General features: G+C 49.1%; 1 protein-coding gene across 3 annotated transcripts in view; it reads right to left on the bottom strand.

Moving 5' to 3' along the window:
• The window catches only part of SEZ6L (seizure related 6 homolog like), a 161282-nt gene extending 148612 nt beyond the window's left edge, over positions 1-12670 (bottom strand). For all 3 annotated transcript variants that reach the window (XM_036993612.2, XM_036993613.2, XM_036993614.2), the window contains exon 1: positions 12346-12670. In XM_036993612.2, the coding sequence (XP_036849507.2) occupies positions 12346-12439 (94 nt within the window). In that variant the 5' untranslated portion in view covers positions 12440-12670. The remainder of the gene's footprint in view (positions 1-12345) is intronic.
• Positions 12671-12989: the final 319 nt, after the last annotated feature.

Genomic DNA, 12989 nt, shown 5'->3' with positions numbered 1-12989 from the left:
AGTTCTTTGAGGGCAAGCATGTATTTTATTTATCTGTTGCACCTACCAAGTGCTTGGTACAGAATAGAAGGTCTTGCAGGGAGAAAAAGTAGGTCTTGAATGGGTGAATGGATCCTAATCCACCACTGTATAGCCACTTGAGCCTCAGCTTTGTTATCTCTAATCAAATGGCTCTTACAGTCATGTTTGAAGGTTCAGCTAATAACTAGGTGAAATTCTATAAATGAAGCCAGAGCAGGGAGTCTAATGCAACATAGGAATTCATTTCCTTCTCAGATTTTTCCAGGGAATCTACTTTCTTTGGAAACAGGGAAAGTGGAGGCAGAGTGGAGGAACAGACAGATAAGACCCGGAACATTACCCTCCGGAAGTCCCTGACAGCAAGAGGGTGCCCGGAGGACCGGGCCATGCCCATATGGCTCCTTGTCTAGGGTTTTGTGGCTGATCTGAGATGGAACTTGGTCATAAAACACCAGCCAGTAAGTGATAGGTTCACCCATCTGGACCTCTGCCTTTTGCTTAGAACCTCAATTTTAATAATGAAGATAATAAAATACCTTATGTTGGGAAACAGAGTCCAGATGTAGTTGCTGGAAAATCAATGCTTCTCTCTGAATCCCTACAGAGCATTTGATCTGCAGTGTTCATGCAATTGTGAATTCTGTCTTGGGAAAGGTCACTCCATTCATTCATTCATTCATTCATTCATTCATAGAACTATCTATACTGAGTACCTAATTTGTGTCAGGCACTGAGCTAAGCTCTTGATGGAAAATTCCTTTTTTGCATCTGATATCAACTAGGTGAAGGATTGTTTTCCCCACCTTACACTATTTCCATAAAGCATGAATTTGCCCAAGGGTAAATAGCTAGTAGGTAATAAATAGAGAATTCAGACTCAGGCTTTTATGACCCTAAATTCTGAGCTCTTGGCTACTGCCATACGTCTGGAAAGCGCCTGCTGGCTGCTGGAAGTGCCATGTTCTGAGCTAGATTTTGGTCACACAAACATGAGGAGCTCTTAGTCTATGAGGAAGACAACCATGTATTAGCATGCACTCTGATAATAAGCATTTCCCATGTACTAATTATGAATGATTGCACTTCAGCACTCATGCATTCAACTACTCTGCACGGAGCTTTTGTTATCTGGGAGATATACCATTGAGAGGTGGGGATTGAGAGAGAAATGTGACATATTCTCTTCTTGGAGGACCTCGTGGTCTAGAAGGGGAGAAAGATTTTCAAATACTTGCATCTGTGGGGAAGTGATGAGTGATAATTACAAGCCATTTATTCATGCGTCCCATGACTGGACACCTGCTATGTTCTAGCATGCATCTAGGTCCTGGGCTTGAAATAACTTCACGTGGGTATACAGTGACAGTTGTGTCCTTCTGCCATTGCTACAGTGACATCAGCTGTAGGGACAGATACATGTTTAATGAATGATGATGATGATATACATGTGATCAAAGATTATATATGTTACTCTAGTAACAATAACTTCATGAGTTTAATAGGGTCTCCTCACAAGTCCTTGCTACAGTCCCATGATGGGGTTCCATTTATCTTTCATTCTCATTTCAGAATTGAGGAAATCAAAGCCTCTGGTGGTTAAGTGATTGCCTAAGTTTACACATTTGGATTAAGAAGAGAGGCCTGAGGCTTTCTTTGGAAACAATGACAGTGTTGTTTTAAACCCCAGTGGAAGAAGAAATATGCAAATTAACCCTAGCATATCATTTTTTATTTATGCCATAAATTAGGCAAATTTCCCTTCCCGAAGCCCTAGAAAACTAGGCCTGATTCCACTTATTTTACATGAATTTCCAGGGTGGTTGGCCCCAAATTAGGGTTACAACTCCGTAAAACTGCTTTAAAAGGGGGGCGTGGAGGTAGAGGTCTGATCAGAAGTCTTTAGGGAATGAAAAGTTGGAGGAGCTCTGTCCCTGTCCCTTTGCTAACTGTTTTATGGCTTCGAGGTGCACTTCCATATTTGGGGTACCATCTACAGCTGCACAGCTTGTACTGCTTAACTTCATGGGGCACCCTTCACACCCAGTGCACTATAACCAGCTCCTCCTAGAGATCTGCAGGCCACGGGCATGGCACTCTCGCAATCCACCCTGTGGTGGGAGGCAGAGGAAGCACTATATTCTCATTCTGCAGATGGAAACCGAGGCTTGAGTTGGCTGAGTGTCTTCCTCCCGCATTAGAGAGCGCGCCAACGCCAGAGCTGGGGTCCACGTTCAGGCCTGTCTCAGCCCTAATGCAGTGCCAAGCCCACCACTCTCAGAAAGATGACTCCCGAGTATATCCTTTCCAACACCTCCTCCCCCTGTTTCCATAACAGTAAAGCTTTGGAGAAATGACAACGTTATATAATAGCTGTGTTACCCAAATCATGCATAGAACCATATGTTTGAGAAAGCACATCCTCTTTTCCCACTGACCTCCATTAGTGCTTTTCAGTGCATTGCTGTCATTCCAGAGGAATCTTCCATAAGGAGGGGAAGGATCCTGGGGCCCTATCTTAAAGTTTAACGCCTAAGTACACCAGTTTATAAAGACCCTGCTCTTAAACTCCTACTCTAAATTATTTTCCCTAAGTCAAGTTTACCCAAATGATGGGAGGACTGGGCACTTGTCTGCAAATTCTCTTCTGCCCTATGCCCCCAAAACTGAGGTCTGAAGAACAAAGACTGAAGAATGCACTTCATTAATTATTTAATTAATTCACTCATCCATTCAACAAAACAGCTGAGAACAGAGAGAACGTAAGAGTCAACCCTGACCCTGAGGATCTCACTGTCCAGTGAGGGAGGGAGACAAGTTAGTAGACAGTTGCAACACATTGTGACTCCTCCCAGCGCCCGTGGTTATATTTGTCAGCGAGGCCACAGCTGGATGAATATGGACGCACTGGTCAAAGAGTTCCAGAGCCGCAACCTAGCAATAAGAAGGGTCGAGAAAGCACCCATGAGGCCAGCAGAGCAAGGGTGTGAAATGGCATTAGCGGAGATTGCCCCACCAAAAAACACAGACCTGGGTGGCCCGTTACGCCCCGTGCGTGCTTCCCAAAGCAGCCACAGGGGCCTGCATTAAACATGAACAGCCAACCTATAGCCTGAGCAGAACAAGCCCACACTCCTCTGAGGAATAAGAATGGAGAAACATGAAGACGCTGAGGGTCAGGAGGTATGTCTGGTCTGCCATGAGCAGTACTGTCCAGTGGAACTTTCTGTCATAGTGGAAAGTTCCAGTAGAACTTTCCCCCTCTGTTGCCAGCCACACCAAGTGGCTACTGAAAACTTGACATGTGGCTAGAGAGGCTGAGGAACTCTCATTCTAATTTAATTTAAATTAGGTTTAAAATTAAATAGCCTCATGCGACTCGTGGTTACCAAACGTAGAGTTTGAGCCGGAGAGGCCATAATGCTCTTGTGTAAGTGGAGCTGATGAGGGAGCTGCACGGGGAGGGAGCAGGAGAGGCGGGCAGCAGACGGGGAGCCAGACGCGAGAGAGCGTGGAGAGAAGCGGACGCCCTAAAGAGAGACATGGGAAACGCAGGCACTCCCGGGACCACCGTTGGCCCGCTATTTGGGGTCTCCTTAGGGCAAGCCTTCTTACTCTCCGTCTGTCCTGAGTGAGTCTTTGTCCTACACAGCCCAGAGAAAGAAGCCCTTTCTTGGAAGCCAGCACTGATCTGAAAGTCTGCGAATCAGCTCAGAAGAGCAGCAACAGTGACCAGAAATCGTCGCCATCACTGTCACCACCACCGGCACCATCTCAGAGCTGAGTAACTCGACTAAGACCAGGCCTCCGGCATCTCTCCAACGCCAGAACCTGTGCTCTTCATCGGGCCACCCTGCCTCACCCGGCCGGGGTCTTGGCCCCAAGCCAGCGCTCCATTGCAGACCCTGAGCTCACCGCTTCATGGTCTAAGCTTCATGTCCACCCCCAAACTGAGGATGGGTGCAGTCGGAGAAGGAAACTGTCATTCAGGGCCTCTTCCCCACACCACCGCTCTCCCCTTTGAGACTTGTCCGGGCTCCAGAGCCCATGTTTAGACTGACTCCGTGCACCTTGCCCCAGCCTCCTGCCCCGGTCAGCCCTGGTGTTCGGCTCCTTGCTCAGGGCTGTCCCTGACCACATCAGCTGTGCTTCCCTTGACCCTTCTCTGGCTCTCCCCACCCCGTGCCCGACTGGCTTTCTCAATCGGCCACTCTTCACGACCCCTGGTGAGAGCAAGGAAGCGCAGGGGAGGCCCTGGCCTGGGACCTGCATCTCCCTGAGCCTCCGTGCTTTACTCTCGCTTACTTGACTCAAGCCATCTGCTCGGATGGCACCATTCCCAGGTGCAAGCTGGTCCACTGGCACCTCAAAGATTCAGGTGCCAAGTCAGTAGGGGAGGGAGATAAGGCTGATTTCTGTTTCTACTAAACCTCCTTTTACACAGTCACTTTGCTGTGGCCACACTGTACACGTCTCTGCTTTGGGCAAAGGATGCCATTGGTTTAATGGAGACAGACGCCCTTAAGACTTTAACTGCCACATCTCCTTGGGTCTCAGAGTATATACTTGAGGAAAGCAGGGACTTCAGGGTGTTCAAAAGACGAGAGAAGTCACTTTAGAATAGGAATCGGAGGTTCAAGTCCTAGCTCTCCACTCAATTGCAGTGCAACCTTGAGAAGGTAAGTCCCTTGCTGCCTTTGGGTCTCTTTTTTCAATAAAATGAAAATATCAGGGAAGGATTGAGTCACGTGGGGACCCTGAAGAGCTGTCAGTACCGGAATAATATTACAGACCCCAGGAAGGGTTTCCTGTTTTTGTAGAGCATGTCTGTACCTAGCCCCTCTCCATCACATCATCCCTAAGAAATGGGCAGAGGATGGGCTAAGACCCCCATGCTAGGCCCCATGCCAGCTCAGGGTGACAAAGCAGCTTGTCCAAGGTCACTCCTCTAACAGAAAGCAGCAGATTTAAACTCAGATTGCTCCGACTCTACCGCCTGGATTTTTATTCACTTTGTTATACTTCCCCAGTTTTCAGTTGGGCACTTGCTGTTTCTGCAGCTGCCAGGGACCCGAGAGAAGGCCGATTCTACAACTAGTGTTGTGTCCAGGAAGTTTCTTTTTTGAAATGAGCTAAGCCACAGGGTAAACAATTGCAGCCAATATTCCCTCTGGAAAGAAAGGTGGCTTCAGCAAGGACCCGCTGAACAGCCCATCTGATGGGTGTATGTTTACACTAAAGTGTTTTTTTCTCCTTACAAAGTGTGTTTATCTCCTTCCTTATCTTCTAATTTTTCTTTCTCCCTTTCCTTTTTGTAGAATTATTCAGAGATTTCACATCCTCTATCTCATTGATTTTCCTCCTAGCAGTCCTGTGAGGTAGGATACTCTTATTATTCCCATTTTTCAGAATAGGAACCAACGCTCATACAGGCTGCCTAAGACTATACAGATGGAGAAGAGTCAAGGATTAAATTCAGATCTTAAGATTCTGATTCCACCTTCTTACAACTAAGATTAAGATGAAGGCTAATTTAACACAGTTTTACAAATGGGTTGAGCACTTATACTGGGTTAGATAAAGGTTAAGAGGGATTTGGATAAGTAAATTCAGTTGAAGTTTTTGAAGAGTTAATTGTCTATGGGAAAGATGCATATATAAACTGGTAATTCATGCATTATGATAATAATAGAGGGATAAAACATGATACGGGGCTCAGAGGGTCATTCATAACTGGCATAGAGAGGAGAGAGGCCAGAGAGGGGCTCCAGAAAAAGACAATTAAGGATTGGGTTTTGAAGGATGAATAGAAGTTCACCAGGTGAATAATAGTAGCAATAATGGCACATTTTTACTCAGTGCTTGCTATGGGCCATACATATCTATGCACTTTGACTATTTTAAATTATCTTATGAGGGAGATATGACCCTCTCGTTTTATACATCAGGCTGAAATAGGCCCAGAGAACTAAAGCAAACAGCTCAAGATCATGCTGCTAAAATCAGCCAGCTGAGAATTCAGTCTAGTCCTCTCTGAACTCCCTCAGCTCTGTGACCACCTAGGATGACAGTCCAGGTTGAAGGAACAGCATGCGTAAGACAAGAAAGATGCTTTACCCAGAAGCCATTACAGGGGGTATGGAAGGTCAGAATGAACTGTTTGGTGAGCTGACTTGAGACACCTGGCATTTGCCACTGGGGGAAGAAACATCTCCTCTCTTGGATTCCAGTCAAACCACCTTGATTTCTGGACTTTCATCAGCTCTACATTTAGCCATTGCTGTGTGTTACTGACTTCCTCATCCTTTAGCATCCGGCACGAGCTTGGGCTTTGGAATCAAGCCATCCTGGGTTTGAATCCTGACTTCGTCACTCATTGCCCATGACATCTTGAGCAGGTGCCTGTACCTCACTAAGACTTAGGTTCCTCATTTGCAATATTTGTTGGTGATATCACCTGATGGGACTGAGTGGGGATCAAATGAGTGGATCTAGAATAAGCACAGGGACAGTCCTCTGACACACAGTAGGTCCATAGTAAATGATAAATCGCAGTGTTATATATTTTGTCATTCTCTCATAACAGGCCCCATGTCTGGGGTCTTCAGTCTTCCATGTCAGCATCCACCCTCATGAGGCTTGACTTTCTGGTTTGCACAAAGCATCTTGACTGCCTTGTCTTATCCCATTCCTGTGAAGACAGCTTTGCCTATGTGGTGGTGGTTATTGCGATCGGTTTTACAGATGAGAAAATTGAGACTCATAGTTTGGAGATGGCTGAGCTTAGGTCTTGGACTTAGGGGCTTACAGAAACCAATTTCCTACACTGAGCTCTCCATTAATGGTTGGGTGGCCTGGGGACATAAGAAAACACAAACAAAGAGCTAGAATTTCAAAGCTGACCAGTGACCGAGCCGTGTCACTCACCTTCCTCCGCAAAGTCTCCGCCTTTCCCAGGATGTGAAGAATAATCCCTATGCCCAGTTTCTTTTGAGAGCTATTAAAGGCTTGGGAAAATCCTAGTTGATTTGGGTCTCTGCCCTGTCAGTCTTTGGAGTTTGGTGCACTGGGACTCAGACGCACCCAGTCTGCCTGCACACTTGTACAGAAGGCACCTTTCACACCCATTTCACTTGGAAATAGAGCAGGACCCAGCTTGGAAGGTACTATGTCCAGTTCTCAAGCCCACATGTTCAGCAGGTGGACTAACTACATGGATTCAAATCTTACATTCTTCGCTGACAACCTTGAGCTTCCTGAACTGGTAACAGCCTCTCTAAGCCTTGGTTTCCTCATCTATAGGAGAAACATAAAGATTAAATAAAACAACCCATGTAAGGGCCTGACATACATTAAGTGATATAATGACTGTGAATTAATTGCTTGTGCATAAATTGTAACCTGTCTCACTTTGTGATTCACTTCAATTTGACTGGTTTTACTTAAGTGCTTCCTATGTGCCAGGAACTGTGGTAGATAATGGATACACATCGAACATGCATCAGACAAATATTTGCAGGCCCCTCCCATATATCAGCAGAATGTGCACATGAACTCTGGCAATGCACAATATAAGAAGCAGATGTGAGGTGCGGAATTAAAAGATTTGGGCTGAGGCCTGGGTGTGGTGCCAAATTGCAGCTACGTCTTGTAACCCTTCAACACATAGCTCAACCTCTCTGTGCCTCAATTTCCCCGATCCATAAAAAAGGGTAATAACTACATCTAGTGCATGAGGCTATTCTGTGAAGATTCTCTGAACAAATCTATACAAACCATTTTATCACAAGGCCTGGAGCAAAATCAACACTCAATAAATGTTAACAGTCCCATCCATGTTCTAGTAAATTAAGTCATGCAGGTCCACAGGCCCCCTCCCAACTCATCAGCCTTTTTACCCTCCCCTAAAAGCAGTCCTGTTCTCACCTGCACCACCACCCAAGGGCTGCTTCTGAGGAGCTGCAGTAACCAGAGGACTATGCAAATATGCAAACCCAGCAAAGCAGTGTTTACCCAGGGCTGTGCACCATTGTCTGCTGAGCCGCTCGGCCTCGCTGTCTTAGGGAAGGATTCCTTCGGTGTCATCACAACCTCTAGTGGACAACAGCGAACACCGCGGTTCCCAGGCCTTTGTTGCAGCTTTCACCTACAGAGCCCACAAAGTCCAGGGACTGCAGGGATGATGGTCTCTGTCACACGCAAGTGTGTGCACCCGCCTACCTTCCCCTCCCACATGCTCCTCTCGCCCTCTCTCCAGTTTCATGGGTATTGGATGTGTTCTGAAAGTGAAGCCTTCAGGATGTCCACTACGCCACTGCAGAAATCCCCCCTTGGCTGCTGGTACCTGTCACTTCACTGACCACCTCTGGTGAGAAGCAAGCATAGCCCACTGGTGGTGGTGCGGCCACAGCACTTTGCCATCCCCCTCCTGAAGCACAGACCATTGGGCATGGACGCTGGTGGCTCACCTGCAGATCTCTCCCGCTATGGTGCCATTACTCAGACAGGGACCTCATTGCATTACTCTGTGTCTCCAGCATCCAACATGGGGACTATTGAGTGCATAGAAAGTGCTCGGTAAATGTTGAATGAATGAATGAATGAATGAATGAATGTCTTTTCCAGAAGACTCTCCTTATGTCTTCTTGCCAACTATTAACCTGCCATCTTACACATCGGGTACCATGAACTCTGCTTCCTGATGTTAATATCGAGATGCAAAGAGAAATAGTGTGAGAGTTTGGAAATGAAGGGAGTCTTCATCAGGCCATGAAAAATTCTCACCTGCCACAGGCAGCACATAGATAACTGGGACTCACTGCCCCACCTCCACCTCTTCTATTTTGGCCTAAATTATCCAGACATTTATGCCAGCATCTGCCCCACACCAGCTTTAGGTATCTGCTTTCTTGGTGCCTACTAACAGGGCAATTTGCCCTTTGGAAAGCAGGGGGAAAAAAGGAATAAACATTACTTGAGCATCTACTATGTGCCAGGTGCTTTACAAATAAGTGTTATATCATCATTGCAATGATCCTTCCAGTCTGGGACCATCAATCTTCTTACTCCCAACCCTCATTCCGCAGATGGTGAAAGAGGCTCAGAAGATATTCCTGCTGAAGGTCACACATTCTTAAGCAATGGAGTTCGACCTGGACCCAGGTCACTTTGATTCGAAAGCCACAATACTAATTTTCCAGAACCCTATAAATCTCATGCCATAGCCTAACTCAGTCAAACTCCCCCAGACAACCTTGCCATGGCCTCTCCAGTGTTTTGCAATTTGGATCCATGAAGGAAACCCCAACATAAGGGTAGTTGGGCTGTGTAATTGTAGTGAAGCCCTTTTTGTAGCATTCTTCTGCCCTCTTCCCTTCCTCTTTTCTGCTGCATATGGGAAGTGTCATCAGTAATTTCTCTCTGACATATAGTGACAATTACAGTGAGCAGAAAGAGGTTGGTAGAGGATATGGTGAGGCCCTTTCCAAGCTGATAACTGGTGATTCCAAAGATCAGAATTCTCTGCCCTCAATCACCAACTATAGCTTTGAGCGCCCCTGGTGGACGTCTGCTCCACTCGCATGTTGCAGAAACGGGGGACCAAATTCGAGGACCAGTAAACTGAGAGCCCTTTTGAATAGCAAGAATGAACTTGGGAGGAAACCCAGTAAACAAGTCACTCTGATCAGGAAACATTCTTTTACCTTGGAAGAGGGAGGAGTGAAATATAACGTTATTTTTCTAATGTCTAACTGAGCCATGTGAACACAAGAGGAACCTCTCAAGCTTAGATAAAGTGGCCCCTGTCAAAATTCTGTGGAAGAGAATGCTAATCCATAATGAAAACAGACTTTAAGTGAATCTAACAACAATGAATATTGGAGGAAGCAGCAAATTTGGATCTTACTGAGCAATACTGAATTTACTTTATTTGTTCAAGAGAAAAAGAAAAGAAATTACACTTAGGCTCTGCAGTCTTTGCACGTAGTTACAATTATTCCCCATGTGCGTATCTTAGACAATAAGAAGTCTCTTCAAAAACAAGTTATACTTTATACTTATTCATGCCGTACAGCAAAATGGCCCAGAGAAACACGTGACACGCATGAAAATGCAGCAACAAGTCCCTTTCAAGTATTTACAAATCCCCTCCCTGCACTGCAAACAGAAGGACTAGCTTGCAACCCTGAATTAGATTAACGGTCATCCATCTGACATTAGCGGAGTTGGGCTGCACGTTAAAAACAGAATTTATTGTAGAAGGTCAATTGTTTCCAAATGCACAGTCAGAATCAGCAATGCTCGTTGGCTGCCCGCACTCCTCCCTATGACTCAGAGTCTCGGAGTCAGAACCACACCACTTATTAATGAGCCTTCTGGAGTAGTACATGGGTTGACTTTAATTTGGTGGTGACCTAAAAGTTAATTAAAAATACATGCTGGCTATAAATGCAGTTGGGAAAAATAACATGAAACGTCTTAGAAATTAAAATACCCATACACACCCATTTTGTGTTTGGAGCCAGTGAAGAAAGCAGGATATGGAATTCTTGGCTTGGGTAACAATTCAATATGTGCCAATAAGACATCTTTCCTGGAGGGTGGTATATTGCAGATTGTGGTCTGCAGAGATAGAATCACTTTAGAAAAGCCAGCAGACCACTGGATAGCTCTGGGTTCTTTTTGTGTTAGTCACAACACATTTTCAAAAGGGGGGTGAGGGAGTGATATCTACACTGAGTTCAAGGCCACCAAGCCACTGCTGGAAAGAGATGGCTAATTAAGAAAGGGCATGCTATGGTGGAAACGATTTATTTGAACCATTTCTCTTCCCCCATCTCTCAGACAGAAATTGCCCAGACCTGGTGTAAATTGTGAATATTATTGCTTCATAAAAGAGGGGTTCTTTAATGATATGCTTTATTAAACAAAAGGTGATAAATTATTTCCTTCGTTCTGCTCTCCGGTCACCCTATTTAAAGAGCAGGGGGTAGGGGATAAAATGCCCGATTTATGCTGAGGAGGGCACTCCAAGCCGTGGGGAAGAATCGAAAGAAAAGGGGCCCAGAACTCGGGCCCACGGATCGGAGAGCTGTCCGCGGCCTTCGGTGCTGAAAGCAGATGGGCGCGTTAGGGGGTCCAGGACTCCCCAAAGAGAAGGGTCACCGCCTGCCTCCCAACTCTGGGTGCAAACAAAAGACGGAGCTCCTGATGGGCAGAGTGTGTGCCCTCCGACTGTCTGTGGCCTGGGCAGACCCTGAATTGCCTGCTTTATCCCAAACAGAGTGCGTTTCCGGGAACCGCAGTTGGAGCTTTCAGAAGGCGAGTTCGGGTGGTGTACCGACGCTCCCCTCCACTCTCCTGTCTCCTAGCGGCCTGGTCAAACCCTTGAAGCTCCTGGGGTTAGTTCTGCGTGAGTTGAGTGCTGTACTCCTCTCTCCATCCCACTCCCCCTACAACTTTTCCTGGGGGACCTCAGCGGAGTGAAGAAGAGAGTGGGGTTCCAAGTATGGGAAGGAGGAGCCTCCATCCTCCGCTAAACGTGGACCCCCCCCCCACTTTCCCATCCAGAAAGCACGTGGTGGGTGAAACTAGCACCACCTCCCCACCCCAATTCACGATACTGTTAAGAGAGGCTAGGCTGTCAGAGGGAGAAAGAAGGGAATCCACTCAGGTTCCCAACCGTGACCTAACATCTCTCCTTCCCCCGCCAAGTTCTATGGACCCTGAGCCCCCTCCACGGGCCTCCAGGTAAAAGCCACATCCAAGTTCAGCTCCCAGACACTTGGCTGGGATTGGTCCAGGCACCGGGTCCCTCGGGAGAGCGTGAACTAAATGGAGGCAAGGGGTCCTAGAGCTGGAGGGGGCGTCTCTGCGATGCCCCCAGACGCAGTTTGAGTCTGGTCCTCAGTTGCCGGGCGGGTCAGCTGCCCCCCTTCTAGTGCATCCTCTCCCCGTACGGATGGGAACCATCTGGCACGCAGCCCCGAGTGCGGGTGCGGAGAGCTCCGGGAATCTGGGGTTTGGAGGCGACCCCATGCCAAGGAGATTCCCTGGGGCTGCGGAGGGGGGTCAGCCCCGCAGCCGGGAAGACAGAAAGGGGGCCGAAGCAGGCAAGCGCCCGGCTCCTTCGGACGCACCCCCGCCTCCACAGTCCCGCAGCCCGGGCCAGGAGGACGCGGTTCCCAGCCCCGATCTGGGGCAGCCGCCCCCGCTCCCCGTCCGGGCGGGCGGCGAGTGAGTCGCCCGGGAAAGACACGACCCCCAGCCGCCCAGCACGCGCGGCAACTTTGCCCCCTCCCCGGCCCCGCCCCTCCGGACGCTTACCTCCCGCCAGAGCTGCCGCGGGGCTCCCCAGGAGCAGGGCGAGGAGCAGCCGGAGCCCGCCGACTCCCGCGGCGGGCGGCCGGGCCGCCGGCATCGTGGCTGCGGGGGGCGCGGAGGCGCAGACCGCGCGGGCGCCGGGGCCCGAGGCAGGCGGCGGACCGGGAAGAGGAGGCGGGAGCGAGGGAGGGGGCCGCGGGCCGGGCAGCCTCCGGAGCCCCCGGGGCGGACGCTCGCTCAGCCCCGCGACCGCTGTGGCCGAGCTGCGCCGGGCGCGGGCGGGCGAGTGAGGAGGAGCCGGCGAGCGAGCGAGCGAGCGCGGAGCGGGCGGGAGGAGGGAGGGGGCTGGGGCCGAGCCGCAGCCGAGCGGGTGCAGCGGGGGCGGGAGGGGGCGGGCGGGCGGCGGGCGCGAGGGGCCGTGGCGCCCGGGTGCCAGTCTCCTCCTCCGGCCGCCGGCTGCCGGCCCGGCAAAGTTTAACGCCGATTCCCCGCGCGTCCTGTGGGCCCAGTGTTTCCTCCTGGCGGATGCTCGCCCCGGCCGTGCGCCGGCCAGGCGCGGCCGGAGGGCGTCCTGACCATTTCCCAGACGGAGAGATGGAGGCCTCCAAACCGAGCGCAGCCTTCAGCCAGTGGGCAGCCGAGAGCTT

The sequence above is a fragment of the Manis javanica genome, chromosome 15 (assembly GCF_040802235.1).
Source record: "Manis javanica isolate MJ-LG chromosome 15, MJ_LKY, whole genome shotgun sequence".
NCBI lineage: Eukaryota > Metazoa > Chordata > Mammalia > Pholidota > Manidae > Manis > Manis javanica.
Note: the sequence above shows the minus strand (reverse complement) of the source record. Positions and strands in the feature narration are given on the sequence as shown.